This window comes from Rhipicephalus sanguineus, chromosome 7, assembly GCF_013339695.2.
Source record: "Rhipicephalus sanguineus isolate Rsan-2018 chromosome 7, BIME_Rsan_1.4, whole genome shotgun sequence".
NCBI lineage: Eukaryota > Metazoa > Arthropoda > Arachnida > Ixodida > Ixodidae > Rhipicephalus > Rhipicephalus sanguineus.
This window is the reverse complement of record NC_051182.1, coordinates 95,183,536-95,200,933: the sequence shown is the minus strand read 5'-3', so window position 1 is coordinate 95,200,933 and position 17,398 is coordinate 95,183,536. Positions and strand designations below refer to the sequence as shown.

At 47.2% G+C, this 17,398-nt stretch overlaps 1 protein-coding gene across 1 annotated transcript in view; it reads left to right on the top strand.

The window, feature by feature from the left end:
• The first annotated feature begins 2,858 nt into the window (after positions 1–2,858).
• The window catches only part of LOC119399602 (snRNA-activating protein complex subunit 4), a 155,158-nt gene continuing 140,618 nt past the window's right edge, over positions 2,859–17,398 (top strand). The window contains exons 1-6 of the mRNA XM_049417782.1: positions 2,859–3,178; positions 5,341–5,458; positions 6,675–6,909; positions 8,901–9,047; positions 11,119–11,352; positions 16,209–16,376. Coding sequence (XP_049273739.1) covers positions 2,992–3,178; positions 5,341–5,458; positions 6,675–6,909; positions 8,901–9,047; positions 11,119–11,352; positions 16,209–16,376 — 1,089 coding nt within the window. The 5' untranslated portion in view covers positions 2,859–2,991. The remainder of the gene's footprint in view (positions 3,179–5,340; positions 5,459–6,674; positions 6,910–8,900; positions 9,048–11,118; positions 11,353–16,208; positions 16,377–17,398) is intronic.

Sequence of the window (17,398 nt, the reverse complement as noted above, 5' to 3'; positions counted from 1 at the left end):
ATAATATTGCGATATCGTTCATTCGCTGCCATTTAGACTTCTTTTTGCGTAGCCAATTCAAGCTGTAATAAAATTTTCCAGTCTGTAAAAGCCAAATGCAAATTTTACTCCTGAATACCGAGGATACTGGGCTATACATGCAATATAGGTTTAAGCTCACTCTCACTCTCTCTGTGGTCTTGTAGAAAAAAATTGGGCAGTTAGGGCACGGTGCAGAGAGTTGGATTTTTAATTCTTGTCAGATAGCAGTAATAAATTCTCTTGGAGCTTTCTTTCTTCTTCCATGTGAACGTTATATTAAGTTCTAAGATCACAGATAGAACAGGACAGAGAAAATTCGGCTTTTGTAGATGCTGCATGGGTCAAAGAAAAGAAAGCCTTTACGGCAGTAGTAGTAGATGCAGATGGACCCACTTGGGATGCTATTACAATCATGACTAAAGATGCGACAGTCGCTGAACAAGTGGCAATAGCATTGGCTTTATGAAATAATAAGTGGACGCGAATTTGCAGTGACTGCTAAGATGGCTATTAGACACTTTACCAAAGGCTTTGTAACCAAAACGGCTGCCCAGCTGATTGGTGAGATGGACAGCCGAAATCCACTGGTTCGATCGAAATCCACTGGTTTTCTGGACACGTGGGGTCTGTTGATCCATCTCGGAAGAATTTGAATGAGCAGGCTAACGCAGCTGCACGAGGACTTACTATCCGTTCACTACGCAACCAGGATTCCAATAATATGCAGGAGGAGAACAGGGACTGATTACTTACACATAATGAAATCACAAAACATTATTATATGAATAGAAGGGAATTCCCAGTGCCACACGCTAAGCTCAATAGAGCTCAAGCGGTGACTCTGACATTGTTACAGAAAAGAACTTACCCAAATCCCAACTTTATTAGGAAGATATATCCAGAAAGAGAGGTACAAATCAATTGCAATAAGTGCAATGACATCATTACGTGGACCATATGCTTTGGCAGTGTCCTGTGGCTTTCACAGACTGCAACAAGGGGAGAGACTGGTGGCAAAGAGTCCTTCACAGTGGAGCTCTTTCAGATCAAGTACAGGCCGTCCAGAAGGCCCACGATATGGCAGTAAGGTTAAACCTTACTGTCCCGACCTGGGAGCCGCCTGCATCAACCTAAGGGTTGATCTTCAGGACCTGAATATAGTTCACCATACCATACTGGGAGACTCGGAAAGAACTGTCAAGCTCGAAGTGAAGCGCTTCACAGAGCTTCTACCGCAAAAAAAAAAGTAGGCTGTATGGCTTCATAAAATATAGTTAAAAACACGGCAGCTAGATTCAACAGTTCAGCAGCATGCACATTGTGTAATACTCTAAGGTGAAAGACTTGTTAATGCATTAAGTTATCCAATCGGGGACCAGACTTCTTGCAAGACACGACTAGCTGCAGTGTCAGAGACGTGCATTTGTTTGCCTTGGTTTTCTCAGTCAATTGCACTGTCCCTCGATGATGTCATGCAAGGACATCATTGCTTGACGCCATATGTGATGGTGTCACAGATTTCGGTGATCTGTGACATCATGACGAGGTCACAACCAACCGTTCCCACTCCACATACCGCTTGCTCGGAGGAGGTCACTTGGGTTTATGTGTCACTTTTCTTGCCTGCCGTGTTTCGCCCAATTCAAGGTCACTGCACAATGAGACACTTAACGCTTTCGCCTTGACTAAGCTGCTCAAGAGGACGAAGTAACAGAAATAAAGTACGGACACGAACTGGAAGGCAGGCTGACGGCCAAGAAAGCGCACCCCCCAAAAAAGAAGGGTTAATATAGTTCTAAATCCTGCGCTAAATGCAGGCTGCACTACTGTGAAACCTGAGGAAGTGCTTAGCACGGGCATCCAGCGATTCCCATTCGTATAGAGTTTCTATTCCATTTACCAAACCGCTGATGACGTCAATGTTTGAGGTAAGCATGTACAGTTTCCCAGCACGAGTAGAATCTTGTTAGGGAGATTCACAAACTCGGTGTTTGACATGCGTGCTAGTTTTTGCTGCTCTTTATCGACTTGCTGCTTGTTACGGCGGCAGTTGAGATACGTATCATCTGCAGCGAGTTCCGTCAGGTTACCTTCCCCTTTCAGATGAAGCGCCGGTGGGAGGAGCAATCGCGCGCTTGGCGAGGTGGTGGCGCCCTCTCTTGCACGGCACGGGTATCAGCCGCGTGTTTCCGGAGCGTTTTTAGCAATTTTAAGTAAATTATTGCGATATTAGTTCTGATTATCTCTGTTAATTATACTATTTTAGACCTTGTTCGCTTATTTTAACCCGGTTTTGAGCATTGCTTGCCTTGTTTTAGGCACTTTATTGTGAGCGTGATCACACTACATGAGATCTACGGACGATAAGCCGGGCCCCTAAAGTGCTACGCACGTAACAGTTGCAGCGCGGACGCTGCGAACGCGGCTCGGAACGCTGCAAGCGTTGAACCAAGCAATGCCTCCTTGAACCAGGTTGAACCACTATCACACACTTCTGAAGACAAGCGCCCCCGAATGACCCAAAAGTTGCAGCGCGGGCGCGCGGGCGTGCGCATGGCGTGCGTGCGCATGCGGCTGCAACGCTGCAAGCAACGCACCATTGCAGCTTAGGAGCATCGACATATGAAACGCCGCAAGCGTTGTTGAACTAGAGTGTAGTTGAACTAAAACCGCTAAAACCCTAAAGCCCCTCTATCATAGAGTTCGTGACTATGTATGAAACTCTATGCCCTCTGTCTTATGTTGAACCACTGTCACACACCTCCGTTGACGAGCGCTCCCTCGCGGCGCTGAGAAACGGCCGTCGGAAACGGTTGCCACACTATGTGCGCACATCTCCCATTCAAGAGGATGAGCCAGATCATTTGCGTGCTTGCGTAGCGCAGGTTGCGTTCATGAATCGTTCGTGAGGATTGGCGCGGTGCTTGGTCGGCAAGTTGTGCCGGAACGTAAATTGTACGCAAAAGCGCCATGGAAAGCGGTAGTGCGTGGACGGTCACGAATAATCTGCCGGACGAGTTACGTCCTCTTGCCACAGCCGAGGACTTCGCGTCTGACGATGACGACTCTGACGAGGATCAAAACGACTACTTGGAAGAAGAAGGCGCCGCTTCGCCAGGCCGCCCTTCGGGCAATGCCGAAGAGGAGTCGCTCATTGGTACGTAAGAGCCGTTAAACTTTGGCGTACTTTTCTTAATATCCAGTTTGTCCACATTGTCTCGCCGGCTTGGAAAGAAACATTTGCCTGGACGCTGTCATCGGGTGCGCGGCGTCATTCTGCGTCTCGTGTGCGGTCGTTTGCGCTGTTTTGATACTAAAGGACGTCGTAGGAACTCGCCCAATCTTTCAACTTCTACTTCGAAAAAGTACGCTGCTGAGAAACAGAACGCTGGCACGATGAAAAAAATGCAGGGAGCGGCGTCGGACCTTCATCGGCGTTGATCAGGAGCCGGCGTCGCTCAGCGCTAAACGAACGCATTAAAAAAATGACTATATATACCGTATTTTAGGCCAGCGCTCTTCAAGCGTTGATCAGGGTCTAGTGTGTACGCATATCCACGTCAGGAACGCTTTATATGGAATTTCCGCGTACGCAGCGGGCACAAATGCTCGAACGCTGAACGCGCGTTTTCTGCGTAAGCCGGACTCTACCACCGAAACCACCGAAACGGCAAGCAGCGCGCAGTCTCGGTTTTCAGTATTTTTTGGTTTGTGTCTATTGTGAGAAGTAAACGCGCTAAACACCTTCGAGGATGTTTTCAGATGTACAGTGTAATCTAGAGGAACATGCAGTTTGCGTTCCTTCTAACATGTTTGTATGTCCACTAGTGAACACAACTTTACCCCCACTACTTGACCACTGTTCCTATTTTTTAGTGGATATCTGCACCGCATTAGCGTCATACCTTTCGGCCTGCTCAAAAACTTGGAAGATGCCATTGACAACTAGTGGCATCTTCCACAAATCATACCGGTGTGGACTGGGGTGCCCTGTTGTGCCATTTCGTCTGATCATTGTAGCGCCTGTGCGCACTGGTGAGATTTGTCGAAGATGCCATTGGAAAACTAAGAGCGGATGCCAATAGTAGAAGCTGAAATGCTGATTGTGCGTCCACTTGGCTGGGTAACTTTTGAAAAGAGATGCACCGGGTAAATCTGTAGGCTTCCTTAAGATCCACAACCGGTCTGTGCACGTGCCAATGTTATAGACAGCCCTACAAGAGCGCTGCCATCTGCGACATGAACGTACCCGAAGAACATGTGTATCGGTATAATCACCATTACAGTAAAACGCATTGCTAGACAGTACAAACCGCTAGGGCTCAAGTCGCTGGACACAAGCGTTTCTTGCATTGCCCCTCATCAGACTATAGGTCACGACAGCCTCTAGAAAGATAAACGCTCGTCAGCATACCATGTGAGCGTTTCTATATTAATTGCAGTTTAATTGCTCTTCAGGTTCAGACACAGTCATGGACGCCTGAGTGCATAAAGAGCCAGTGTGATTGGCATCCGAGACAGGCTGTCTTCTCGGGTAACACTATAGTTGGGTACGACGAAGGCTGGAGAGGCCCCGCTCAGATGACTGAAGCATGACGGCTCATTGCCTCCATGACAACAGAACTAGTCCCTTTCATGTTCTCTGCCATCATCTCCAGCGGTCGAGCCACCGGCCTTCCCACTCGTGATGTCAGTCTAGAGTGCGCGCCCATTGGTGCAGGCTTGCATTCATCCATCAGTGGATGTGTTCCAATACTCATCGTGGACGGCTAAATAGACAGCAAAGTGCCCAGTGCAATTCTCGTGTAGCTGGCAAAAGAGACGACTTGGTGAATACAGCATCGGAGACAAATACGATGCAGGCTACTTTGCTGTCCAAACAAGATGGCGGTCGAACAGAAGGCCAGAAGCTCTCCGAGTAGGTCACCAGCTCAAAGGAAGACATCACCAGTGTTTGTTACAGGCTTAATTTGAGCTACGTTGAAGTGTTTACTTGTTTGAACACAAAAGAAGTTAATAGCACAGCAATTTCATTGGATATTCTTAGCTTTCTCACGTCGATTCGAGGGGGGCATCATATCGTGCGAATGTCACGCAGAAGCGTTCCATTCCTCGGGCGACTCTGGCTCGATGCTGTCTTGTGAGCTGACCACTTAGACTGACTACAGTGCAGTCCAGAATTGGAATTCAGCCATTGAGGGGGAAATGTCGATGCTTTCTAAAGCTGTACCCGACTATAGTAACTTCGAGTGACGATGCTTTTGGGCCAGGTATTCTTGTGTCATGCTCATCGGTGGCATAACCTTCTGGTCTTCCTAGGGTCGAGCCTTGCTGAGATGCCAACTGACCTGGAAAACTGCTTGGCCCTCAATCGTGCCTACCGAGCATTGCTGGAGAGCGCCATCGGCGAGTTGGCAGAAAGGCTAGAAGAGAACAGGTACGATTTGGAAACTAGCTTGGGTGGGGAGAGGAGTTGGAAGAAAGTAGAAAGCTAATGCATTGTAGCTGACATAGCTGATGTTGCTGTAAATCCAGCAGTGGTTGACAAGGAGTAGGAGGAGATAGTAGTTGTAGTAGTAGTTGTCGTCAAAGTAGTACAGTGGAATCTCGTTGATACGATTCTGCATAATATGTTTTTCGGCCTAGTACGTTTTTTTTTATTCTTGGCCAATGTCCCTTAGAAATAATGTATCTTCATGCGTTTTAATACAATCACGTTTTTGCCCAGAATTGGATAACACAACTGCCAAAGGGGATCTTGACCGATATATCTAGAAATATTACATTCTTCGGTATGCCAGGGCAAACCACTTTCCAATAAGCCGCGATCTGCATGTTGCAGAGCCGCTAAGTCACAGCAGCGTCGGTCTTGTGGCGAAAAGGTCGCTGCCAACAGCAAGCGGTGCACTTGAACACTTGGACGCACTTTGTAGCTTCATCGCGAATACAGGGCTGAGTGAGCAAATTGCCGCTTCTTTTTTCACTTTTCAGAAGACTTTACTCCCAGACGTTGAAAAAGAAGAAAGTGCAGTGCAAATTGACAAGCTACTTCAATATTGCTCTATAATAGCGAGTTGCTGACGGAGCATGCATATCTTCCTCCTGTCTTAACCTCTTTGGTTAATAGGATTTTTGCATAATACGTGTTATTTCCCAGGTCCCGTGAAAAACGTATCAATGAGATTCCACTGTAGTTGTTGTAGTATCAGGGACTAGCACTATAGGGGGGATGCAAATTAAGAAGTCTGGAGGCGCGCTGTCCAGACAACCGAAGCGTGGCAGCCGGTCTCCTCTGCGGCTTAAGAAATAGTCCCGCTCATACACTCAGCAATTGTTCACTGAAGGCGGAGTCACCGGCCGTCCGGCTCGTAACGTCAATCTGCAGGGCGCGCCCATTGGCGCAGGCTTCTGTGCATCCGCCTTCGAGGAGGAAATGCCGCGGACTTCTTAAGTTGTATCCTACTATAGGTATGTAGTAAGCAGCGAGCACTTTCGCAGACGTGTTCCTGATAACAGCAATGTTTAAGCAAGTTTCTTTATTTTGCTTGAAAACGTGTTATAATGATCTTTTAAGAGTGCTCGTGCATAGGCTGGTGTTAAGCAGTCGAGTTTTGTCATTTGCATTGAGGCTCTCACTGGTGTGCGAAATCTAGGCAGCTGCAGAAGGAACTTCCGGCACAGCTCTCCGAGCGTTCCCTACGACCCCCAAAGCCGCGGGTGCGCAAGAACTGGTACCACTCGCTGGTGTTCCACCACCCGTACTTCAGAGACATCAACGGCATGCGGGCACCCATGAACGAAGATGAAAAGGCCAAGCGAGCCAACAAGGAGATGGACCCGTACCTGACACCATCTATGCATTGGACCAGCGAGGAAAACCGCATGCTGGTAGGTGCTCACCTGCGTGCTGTATGTAGTCAAGGGGACGATATTGCCACGTGCCTTAATTTCTCTATTGTGATGTCTTCAGGTTTCAGCCACAGAAACCTTAGCCACTGCATGGCGCAGGCTGTGCCAAAATGTTTGGGAAGCTTCGAGGTTGGTTGAGTACCTGCTGCGGTGATCTAGTTATTATGGCGCTCGACTGCTGACCCGAAGGTCACGGGATGAAATCCCAGCTGCCACGGCCACATTTCATTTGGAGCTCCAAAGCTAGAGGCCCGTATGCTTAGATTTAGGCGCTTGTTAAAGAGTCCCAAGTTGTCGAAATTTCTGGAGCCCTCCACTACAGCATCTGTCATAATCATATCGTGGTTTTGAGCGATAAAAGCCCGCAAATTATTATTGTATTATTATTGAGATTGTTCTGTTGAGATTATGTGCAGGACGTGAATAGTCAAGTGAGCAGCCACCGATAACACTGGAAGGTTCAATCACTAATGTAAGAAAGATGACGCATTCCACCGATGATCAGATTACTGACAGCTGACGACTGTGATCACCGCTATTACTGTACAGAGTGCGTTGCTTGTACTTTGAGATACTTAGTTTTCTGGGCACAGGTTCGCCCACTATAGAGTTTCATCTCTACCAGCGTGATTGCCACCGTCACCACAATGTGACAATATGCCTCAACTTCGGTCATTCCACTCGTACTGGGTGGCAATGATTAGTGCTACCGCGGAGATTTCGTGCCAGTTGCGCTTTCTTGAGGCCCGACTCTAGCTCAAGCCATAGGAGCACCCTAGGCAAAAACCTCAAAGGTGTTGATGATTGATGCAACTGTGGTAACTCCAGCCAGACCAAGCATGCCTCTATGAACGAGAGGTAGCGGCGCTGCACCAGAGCTCTCCATTTAATTGCCGTACAAGCGAGGAGGATCTTTGGCCCTACCATGGCCATTGAGTAAGCTCCTGTGCCAACTGGCGCCAAACAGCCCCTTGTTTAGGCATGGGTGAATATTTGAGCGTTTCAAATATTCGAATGAATATCACAGTATTTGAATTCGCTTCAACATGAATGTAGATTATTCAGAAATTCGAAGTATTCGAAATGAACAAATAAGTGTATACTTGTCCGCATGTAAATCCCCTGTAAAGGTGGTTTCACTGCAGGGAAGGGGTGCTGTACCGTAAATACACCTTTCCAGGCAAAATTCGCACTGCCTCTAAGTCCCATTTCAAGGTTAAATGAACATATTGCCCTCACATCGATTTATCATTTATTAAGTTTAAATGGTTGTTATGCTGCCTTATGTGCGCTAATTATAGTAAATTTTAAAACAATCTATTTAACCGCTTATAACTTGTGCCCTACTGCTATTCAAATCTTTATGCTATTCAAAGTTGCTTCCACTTTACTTCGAACCAAAAAAAAAAGTAACATTCACACATGCCTAGTTCTGATTCTTAAAAATATTGTGCAAGTCAATTGGGTCATGACAAGAATGTCATTTTTCATTATAATATGTGGTACAAACTATCTGAACTATTCATTTCGAAATTATTCAACCAAATTAGTACTATTCGCTTCAAACATCAAGCCAATCGAACAGACATTCACCGTTGACGTCCCCCAAGAACAGTTCCTATTGCGTTTTCTTTTCATTCCTAGGACCACATCTGAGTGCAATTTGTTGCCGGCAGAAGTTGTGAAACGAAGTTCTGCTGACTTGTTCTCTGCTGAGGAGAGCTATGAGGTGGGCTAGTTGGTGTTCATTCATCTTCAAAGGTGCACTTACAGACCCAGTAGCAGAGCGAATAAAATACGGGACGCGCTACATCGTGTGTGTCCCGTATTTTATACGTTCTGTACTGTGTCTGTTAACTAAGCGCACCTTTGAAGATGTTCTCTGTTCTTTGCTCTATGGACCCCCGCAATAATGCTAATCTGTGCTGCAGCACTTGTTTGAACGAGGAATAATTTCCTTCCTTCCCCAGGTGAATGCAGTGAAGAGCAACCTGCTTCAGCAGAGTCTCGAGTCTCTGATGGACCGCAAGGAGGCCCTGGCCCAGAAGATCCTGGAGACGGAGGACGCCGACCAGATTGCCAGCATCACTGCTCGCATGGAGCAGCTGGACGAGCAGGTAAGACTACGCACGGTTTGTTGCGAGAACCATCGCGGGAACAATTGATTGTGTTAGGTCGATAGACATTGAACATAGGAAAAAAACTGAGGCATCTTCGCACCAGTGGTGCCAAGCCTGAAGGAAGCGTGGAGCTTGGTGGCCTTCCTTGTTTGTTTTACACTCAAACCTCGTTATAACGAACACGGATATAACGAATTATCGGTTATAACGAAGTAAATGAAGAACAGTCTTGCCATAGCTACAGTGTTACAAATAAACGTTTATAACGAATTTTCGGATATAACGAAGTTATTTTCTTAGCAGATGCAACTTTGTTATAATGAGGTTTTAGTGTATATATTTTTCTCTTTCTCTCAGGTTTTTCTCTTTTTTCTCTCTGTCAATTTCTGATTCCTTCTTTAGCTATTTCTTTCTATTTCTTTGTATCTTCCTCTCTCTCTCTATTTCTTTCTCTCTCTGTTTGATTCTTTCTCTTTCTGTCTTGCTCTCTGTTTTTTCTATCTCTTTACTGTATCTACTTCTTTCTCTCTTTGAATTCTTTCTTCTCTTTCTTTCTCTCTATGTCTCTCTTTCTTTCTTTCTCTCTCTCTTCGTACTCGTTCTCTCACCCATCAGAGTTATTGCATCCCACGCCGGACAAATCGGCACACGTGTTCTGGGAGCAAAGCAGGAGGTGAAGAGGAGGACGAAGAGAGCACATGCCGGTTTATGATGATGATAATTTTTGTTCCCGACTGACTGGGCTTAAACAGCCCTGCTGTTAATAGCTCAAGTGCCGGGGCTTCCGGACGGTTTGCGAGCATTCGGTTTGCATACCCAAGCTCGCGCTCTCTTGAACTTTCCTTGGGGGTGGCTGGTGAACAGAAGAAAGCGGGGAGAGCACAGAGGTGTGCCTCTTCGTACTTGTGACCAAGTGTAATGTACGGTAGACTATCAATAATTCAAACTTAAGGGGACCTCAGCATTTTGTTTGAATTATCCGAAGTTCTCATAAATGTGACTCAGGGCAACATACCAACTGGTGTTGTGACGTTTCATCGTTTCCCAGTGCCGCAGCAACATCATAGACAGCTCTGTGTGACTGCCAGTAAAGTTTTTAGACGTCGGCAATCATACTGGTACTCATCATTATACAACACGTGCACACGTGTGTAATTATGGGACAAAAGATGTGCTGTGCCCTGTGACAGCTGGTAGGCCCTTTCCATTTTTAGGACGCTTTCCCGCATGACACTAATGTACTGTGGCGAAAATGACTTTAAGATGCGTTTGGTCCACGATATACTAGTATTAAGGCCAGTCCGTCTCGGTTTTGTTTTTTTCTTCCTCAGTCAGCTTGCAATTGTTGGTGCGCTCGGTTTGGCTAGCTTGGCCATTCTTTTTAGACAGACATTTGGCTTTCTTTGCAACTGTTAAGACATAAAAGCATGGATGTTCAGCTAGAAGCAACAAAGGCAGCAGATATTTCCAGGCACGGACAAGCAAAAAGATAGAATTAAACGAATTTGTGCAGTGGGGCTGTTCGATTAGGCGGCTTTAAAATAAATTGAAAGCATAGTTGGCCAACCGAAAATTCAAGACTTGTTTAAATTAACCGGATAGTTTGAACTATCAAAAGTCTGCTGTACTTTGAAATCTTTTGCACTGCGGCCTCAGAGTTGTGGCTAGGCCTAACTCCGCTCACGGAGCCGGCGTGCGAGACGAACCTTGAGCTTTGCAGTCATGAACATCGTGCTAGCGGACATGCGCAAGCAAACAATCAGCAATGTGTTTCGTCGCAAGCAATGATATACACCACCCGCCAGCTCCTCGAAACTGCGGGCGGCCATTTTACGCAATGAAGAAAGGAGGGCCGGCATGTCGGCCCCTCATTTCTCCTCCCCCCTCTCCCCTACAACCCCATTTTCGCAGCTGGCTTTGTCTTTTCTTTGGGTTAGAAGAGTGGGTAGGAAGCATATACACACGTGCACTAAGGAAAGCAGTTGCAGCCTTGAAGGAGACTGGTCCGCTTGTCGAAACGTCGGCTCCAGTAACATGCCGTGTGCATGAATTCCTAATCTGACTGCAGGTGGCCAAGACACGTGACCTGGGCCTGGAAGAGCTGCTTGAACAATCCACGCGCCCCATCGACTGGCTGCGCATTGCGGCTGCGGACATGCGATCACACCGGACGGCATTTGACTGCGAGATGAGGTGGCGCCACCTGCTGGACGTGCGCCTGAACCAGAGCCCCTGGACACCCGCAGAGGATGAACGCTTGAAATCCTTGGCCGCTAAATGGAACGAGCGCAACTGGGACCAGGTGAGTCAACCGACACATTTCTATAAAAGCGCTGCGTCAACCACTGAGGCAATGAGTGTGCCTCGTTTTGTTGTCACTTGGAAGGGTGTTCCTGCAATTTCTCGAAAAATTTCTAGATAAGAAATTTATCAGACGACTAGTCAGTGGATTGAGATTAGATGAAGACTGTCACATTTTTAAGGGTGCGTTTATGGTTGGACAAGACTGCGGGTGAGCGTCAGTTGCTCTTCGTGGCGGCCACTGAAATACTCTCGAATCTCAGTGATACGAATCTCAAGGGGGAGTGAAAATATCCATATCACCCAAAATTTTATATCACCAAAAAACTATTGAAATCCGTTTTCAAACCACAATATACGCACAAAACATGATATTTTCATGAAAAGAACTCGTGTATGTCTTACTGGAACACATTTGAACGGACCATTAAGGGACAGCGCAGCTGGCTGCCACGAATGTGCGTCTGAGCTTCGCTTGGGTCTAACTGAAAACCAAGCGCTCCACCATAAGGAAACGACAGGAACGCCGAAATGCTTCATGTCTTTTTACAACTTTATTGCCTCTCATCTATCGTTGCATTAGCCGCATACCTTGGGATCTGTGTAGTTGCTATCGATGATTGCGTCGATAGCGACCGCGGTTTCGTGTTCAGCGGTTACGGCAAACGGCAGTTGTGTTTTCCAATCCGTGTGCACTGGCCACGCACATGCCTTCAGGACTACTTTGTTTCTATCTATGATCGAGTCTGCTGTGGTTTCATCCGCAGCGGACCTTGCAGGAAGCAGCACTGCTTTGACTCTGTAAGCTATGGATGCGCATGTATTTTCCAAGTCATTTTCGCCATACATGGTTGCGTCGATAGCGACCGTGGTTGCCACACTTTCATACACAGCGATTGTGGCAAACGATGACTACAGTTCTGACTGTGTGCGCTGGCCACACGCATATTTCCAAAGCTTCCGGAGCACACTGCTCTTGGTCATCGCTCGACGGTTTCATTACCAAAGTTCATGTCGCCCGTTGCGACGTGGAGAAGTGTTCAGAACATCCGCAATGGAATTCGGCCGGGGAATGTTACGGATTTGTATCGGCCCGGCTCGTATCACCGAGATTCTACTATAGGTCAATACCTGCACTGCTGGCTGCTTTTTTTGGAGCATGCCCCAGAACGATTTCCGACCCGCGCACCACTTTGCGACCATCTGCAAAACTGTGGCAAAGCGGTATGGGTGCCTTTTTTCTTCATAGCCACTTCTCCGCTCAATGCATTGTGGGTCGGTGTGACAAGCAGCAAGAGCTATCTCGACACTGGGCTCGTTGGAGTATGTACTTTAGAAGCATTGCTGCCCGGGATAGTGGCTGCAAAAATGTATTCGCTGACCGTTTAAGCCTCCCCGGCGAGTCGTATGGCTACAGGTTCTTAATGCACCACCCATGAATGTGAATGATGCCACGCTTTACCGCAAAACATATTTTTGGGTGAGGAAGGTGACACTTCTGCAACTGAAACACTCACTGCTTTTATCAAATATTTGGAGACGTCTTAATGTGCATTTTTCTAATTGAATGGGCTTTGACTAAAGAAAAGTCAATCCGAATGTGAAATTTCAATTACAGTAAAAGCTCGTTAATTCGGATTTCTAGGGACCAGAAAAAATGTCCGAATTAACCGAATGTCCGAATTATCGAATAGTCGAAATAAACACAATAAATGCAAGAGTTTTTTCAACATACCTTTACTTTAGAAGGTAATCGCGGATGCGTCTCTGTTTTCGAGCAGAAATTCGCGCGGACACAATTTTTCTGAGCCCTTCAAGGTGCTCAGCAGCTCGCATGCTGTCTGCAGTGCCAAAACAAAATTCTTTAAGGACGACGAGGGCCTCCGCGGCTTCCTTCACAGTTCGAGGGGGCCTGTGTGGCTGCTCCTCTTCAGGCTCTTCGTTCTCAGATTCGTCGCCATGCATCACTTCCTTGACGATTTGCTCATCAGTCAGAGAGCCGGCAGTGGCAACGCCATCAATGCCGATATAATCGTCGAGTGTCACTGCATCAGGCATAACACTTCCGAAATCCTGCCCGTCATCGGCACCGTCGTTCGGCGACACTTCGGCCACTGCGGCATCGCTGGAGTGGGGTACAACAAAGCCACTGTGCCTGAAACAGTTGGCAATGGCGTGCGCAGGCGTGCTCTGCCACACATACGCGAAGAATGCTAACTGCGCTCCGGAGACGCACGTCGTATTGTTTGCCGACGTCGTGGCACAGGAGATACTTTTTGCCGGGAGAGCCCATTTTTCAGGGCACGCAAAATTTTACTTTGGTGGTGAAGTCCTTGGCCTCGTACTTGGGCCGCTTCGCCGGCGTTGCCATCGGCGGAGAGTGCGTTCACACGAGAAGTCAGCACAAAAGCACCAGCAACGATCAAGCTAAAGGAGCCATACTGAATTGTTCCTCGATAAAATGGCGTTCAACGATGCAGCACACCACCGGCAACAAAGCAACAAAAATGACACCGCGCCGAGCACACACACACTTACACACACGCTATCACGCGCGAAGAAAAGGCGTTCAACCAGTCTCAAGTCAAGCCAAGCCGATAATTGATGTCCATGGCGATGCTGTGTTTTAGCTTCACTTTTGTTCCGAATGGTTCTTTTTTCGTTTTCGAGCCTCGCCAGTGGCCCGAAAGTCGCCGAATTATCCGATTTGCGGTCAAATATGTCCGAAATAACGAGCGCCCAGTCTCATAGAGTGATGCATATATTTACAGGGACCAGATGACGTGTCCGAATTAACCGATTTTCCGAATTAACGAGAGTCGAATTAACGAGCTTTTACTGTATTCACGCACCCTTACCGATGGCACATTAGAAACATAAATTACCTTATGTGACATTGCACACAATGGTTTGCAGCCTGGCCTTGATAACCAGATATGTGCACGCGCCATTCGTAGGCCATGGCAATTTTAATGGGTGCAAAAAGCAGGAAGGCCCGTGTACTTAGATTGAGGTGCACATTAAGGCACCTTAGGTGGTCAAAATTAATCATCTGGACTTCCTTGCTGCCGCATGCCTCGTGATCATACCATCGTTTTGGCATATACAGTCAATTGCTGATTTTTCGGACGCCCGATTTTCTGGACATGCTCGAAAATTCTGACGCTTTCGCGGCATCGTCACCAGCCCCGTAGACGTCAGTGTATTAGAACATCCCAAATTTCGGACGCTGAAGCTATTCCGCGTCCGATTTTTCAGACTTTCTGCCCAAATTGCAGGTCCGAAAGGCATTATTTGAAGCCCCCACCTCTGCCGCATCTATCATCTCGTAGGTTCGAACCAGTGCTTTCGCGAGTCGATCTGTTTGACAGTAGCAGAGTTCGAAAGTCAGCTTTGCCGCAATGCCAAAGCGTTATGGGGTGAAGCAGACCAGAAATTCGAAGGGGCCACTCTCGCGGTGCCGTGCGGCGATGTTGCGCATAAGCAGTGGAAATGCACGGAGGCGTGATGGCGGCAGCTGGCAAACGCGCCAGTACGGCTTAATCGCTGACAACCCTTACGATAAGCATCTTCAGTTAACCGCTCGGTAGTGCACGTGGACTAGCGCAGTTGCATGCGTACTGCACGCATTTAATAGGCGAGAACCCAAATAATCTGTGCCGTCATTCCTGCTGCCTCTTTGTGCGCCGCATAGACGCGTTGCCTTCACGGATGAAACCATCTTGCCATTGCCACGCCCGTGTGCGGTCAGGAACTAAGTGCGCATCGCGAACCCTTTCATGATAAATGCGTGCGTACGATACAGCAACAGTACAGTGACGGCGCCAGCTTAGTTGGCGATATGCTGCACACAACTAGAAACTATTGGCTTGACACGGCAGCAAATGCTGCATATCGGCGGCGATTCGGCGATGTGTGTGCGCATCGTTTACATACGCACATGCATCGGGGAAAGCCGGACGAGTCCTCCGCTCTTCCGCCACAGTCTTTGTGTTCCGCGTCATCGTTTACAAACGCTTCATGCGAGATGGTCGTAATCTATTCCGCGCTTTGCTGTTATCAGCGGCGCTCATCACGAGATGCAAAAGTGGCGGTTGGCACGTACGTATATAAGCGGAGTTCGTGGCAGGTGCTGAATGTATTTGCGAGAGCCTGGGCGAATGCCTGATAATTGTACTGGGAGGCATTAAAGCTGTTTCGGACATGGCTGTGGCGATTTGACCGCTTGAGCAGAATAGAGAAGCATAAATTTGTTTTTTCGGACTGCCCGATTTTTCGGACGATTTCGCGGTCCCTAGGGAGTCCGAAACATCAGACGTTGACTGTAAAGCCCAAGCACTTCATGAAATCTTTTATCCTAATAAGTTTCAGCATTCACCAAAAATGCACTTAGTTATGCAGTACACTTTCAATAGCTGAATCACTAAGTGCATTTTCGGTCACTTAAAAGTGATTCAGCACACTTTCAATTGTGACCCAAAGGTCGCGGGATCGAATCCCGGCAGCGGCAGCCACATTTCGATGGAGGTGAAATACTAGAGTCCGTGTGCATAGATTTCGGTGCACGTTAAAAAAAACCCAGGTCATTGAAATTTCCGGAGCCCTCTGCTACGGCATCCCTCATAATGGTATCCTGGTTTCGAACCGTAAAACACCAACAATTACTATTAATTACACTTTCGATTGCCCCACTTGGCAGGAAAATTGGTTTTCTAGACACTTACCTACATCATAGCCTTGTCGCTTTCATCTTCCTCACATTCGTCGCGCAGCAGCAAAATGCCGTGGCCGCACTTGGTGAGCTGTTAGCCAGGGTGTCAGACCCAACAAGGTCAATCTTTTGTTCTGCATGTACAGATTGCCCAGGAGATGAAAAGCGGACGCAGCGCGTTCCAGTGTGCACAACACTACGCGAGCCATCTCGTGACGCGCCACAACATGGGCACGTTTACGGAGGAGGAGAATCACCGACTGCAGCAGCTCATCTCCGTCTGTACCGAGGGCGACGACATTTCCTGGGCGCAGGTGGGTCTCGCGGAATGCAAGCAGCCTCGTAAGGCTGCTTTCTGACGTTCCGCAGCCTCCTAATTTCTTGGTTGCGTAGACATTGTGGCTCAAAAGAGCCTTCAAGGACTCCTTCAAACCCCTTTGCAAATGTTCAGGCTTTCGTGAACATTCGAGCACTTCAAATATTAGAACGAATGTTACAGTATTCGAATTCGCTTCGATTTGAATTTAAATTTTTGGAAATTTTGAAGTATTTGAAACGAACAAATAGGTGTATATATAGGTCCGCATGTAAACCCCCTTGTAAAGGTGGTTTCACTGCAGTGGAAGGGTGCCATGTTGTGGATACACCTTTCCAGGGCAAAATCTGCACTGCTGCGAAGCCCCACTTCAAGGTTAAATGAACATGGTGTGACCCTCACATCGATTCATCGTTTTTAAGTGCAGAGCACTATAGGGGCCCGGACTTTCGTATGCTGTCGTTGTCTCATGTAGCTTGGCGTAACACTGGCAAAACCATGTATGGCATAGCCATCTGTAGCTTATTGAGCATGCGCTCACGCCACGTAGATGTCCTATTCCTCTTGATTTGAGCGCTTTGATGATGGCCTCAAGTGTGGAGCACTTTAGGGACCCGGGCTGTCGTATGCTGTCGTATGCTTTCCTCGCTTGGCGTAACGCACGCAAAACCGCGTATAAAAATAGAAGAAAAAAGAGGAAGCAGGGGAGAAATAAAAAGAGAGAGAAAGGGAAAAAATAGGAAGAAAAATAGAAATAAGGAGAGAAAAAAAAGACAGAAAAAACTGGAAAAGAGAACAAGAAAGAAAGGAGGAAAAAAAAGAGGAAAGCGAAGAGAAACAAAGAAGGCTGCCCAGCTCCGCACTTCCTTCAGGCTTGGCACCACTAGCGCGAAGCTGCTTTAATTTTTTTTTTAAGTTTAAAAGTTTGTTACACTGGCTTTTATGCTCTAAGTATAGTAAATTTTAAAACGTAACATATTTTACAGGTTATTGCTTGCATTCTACTGAAAGTCGAATCCT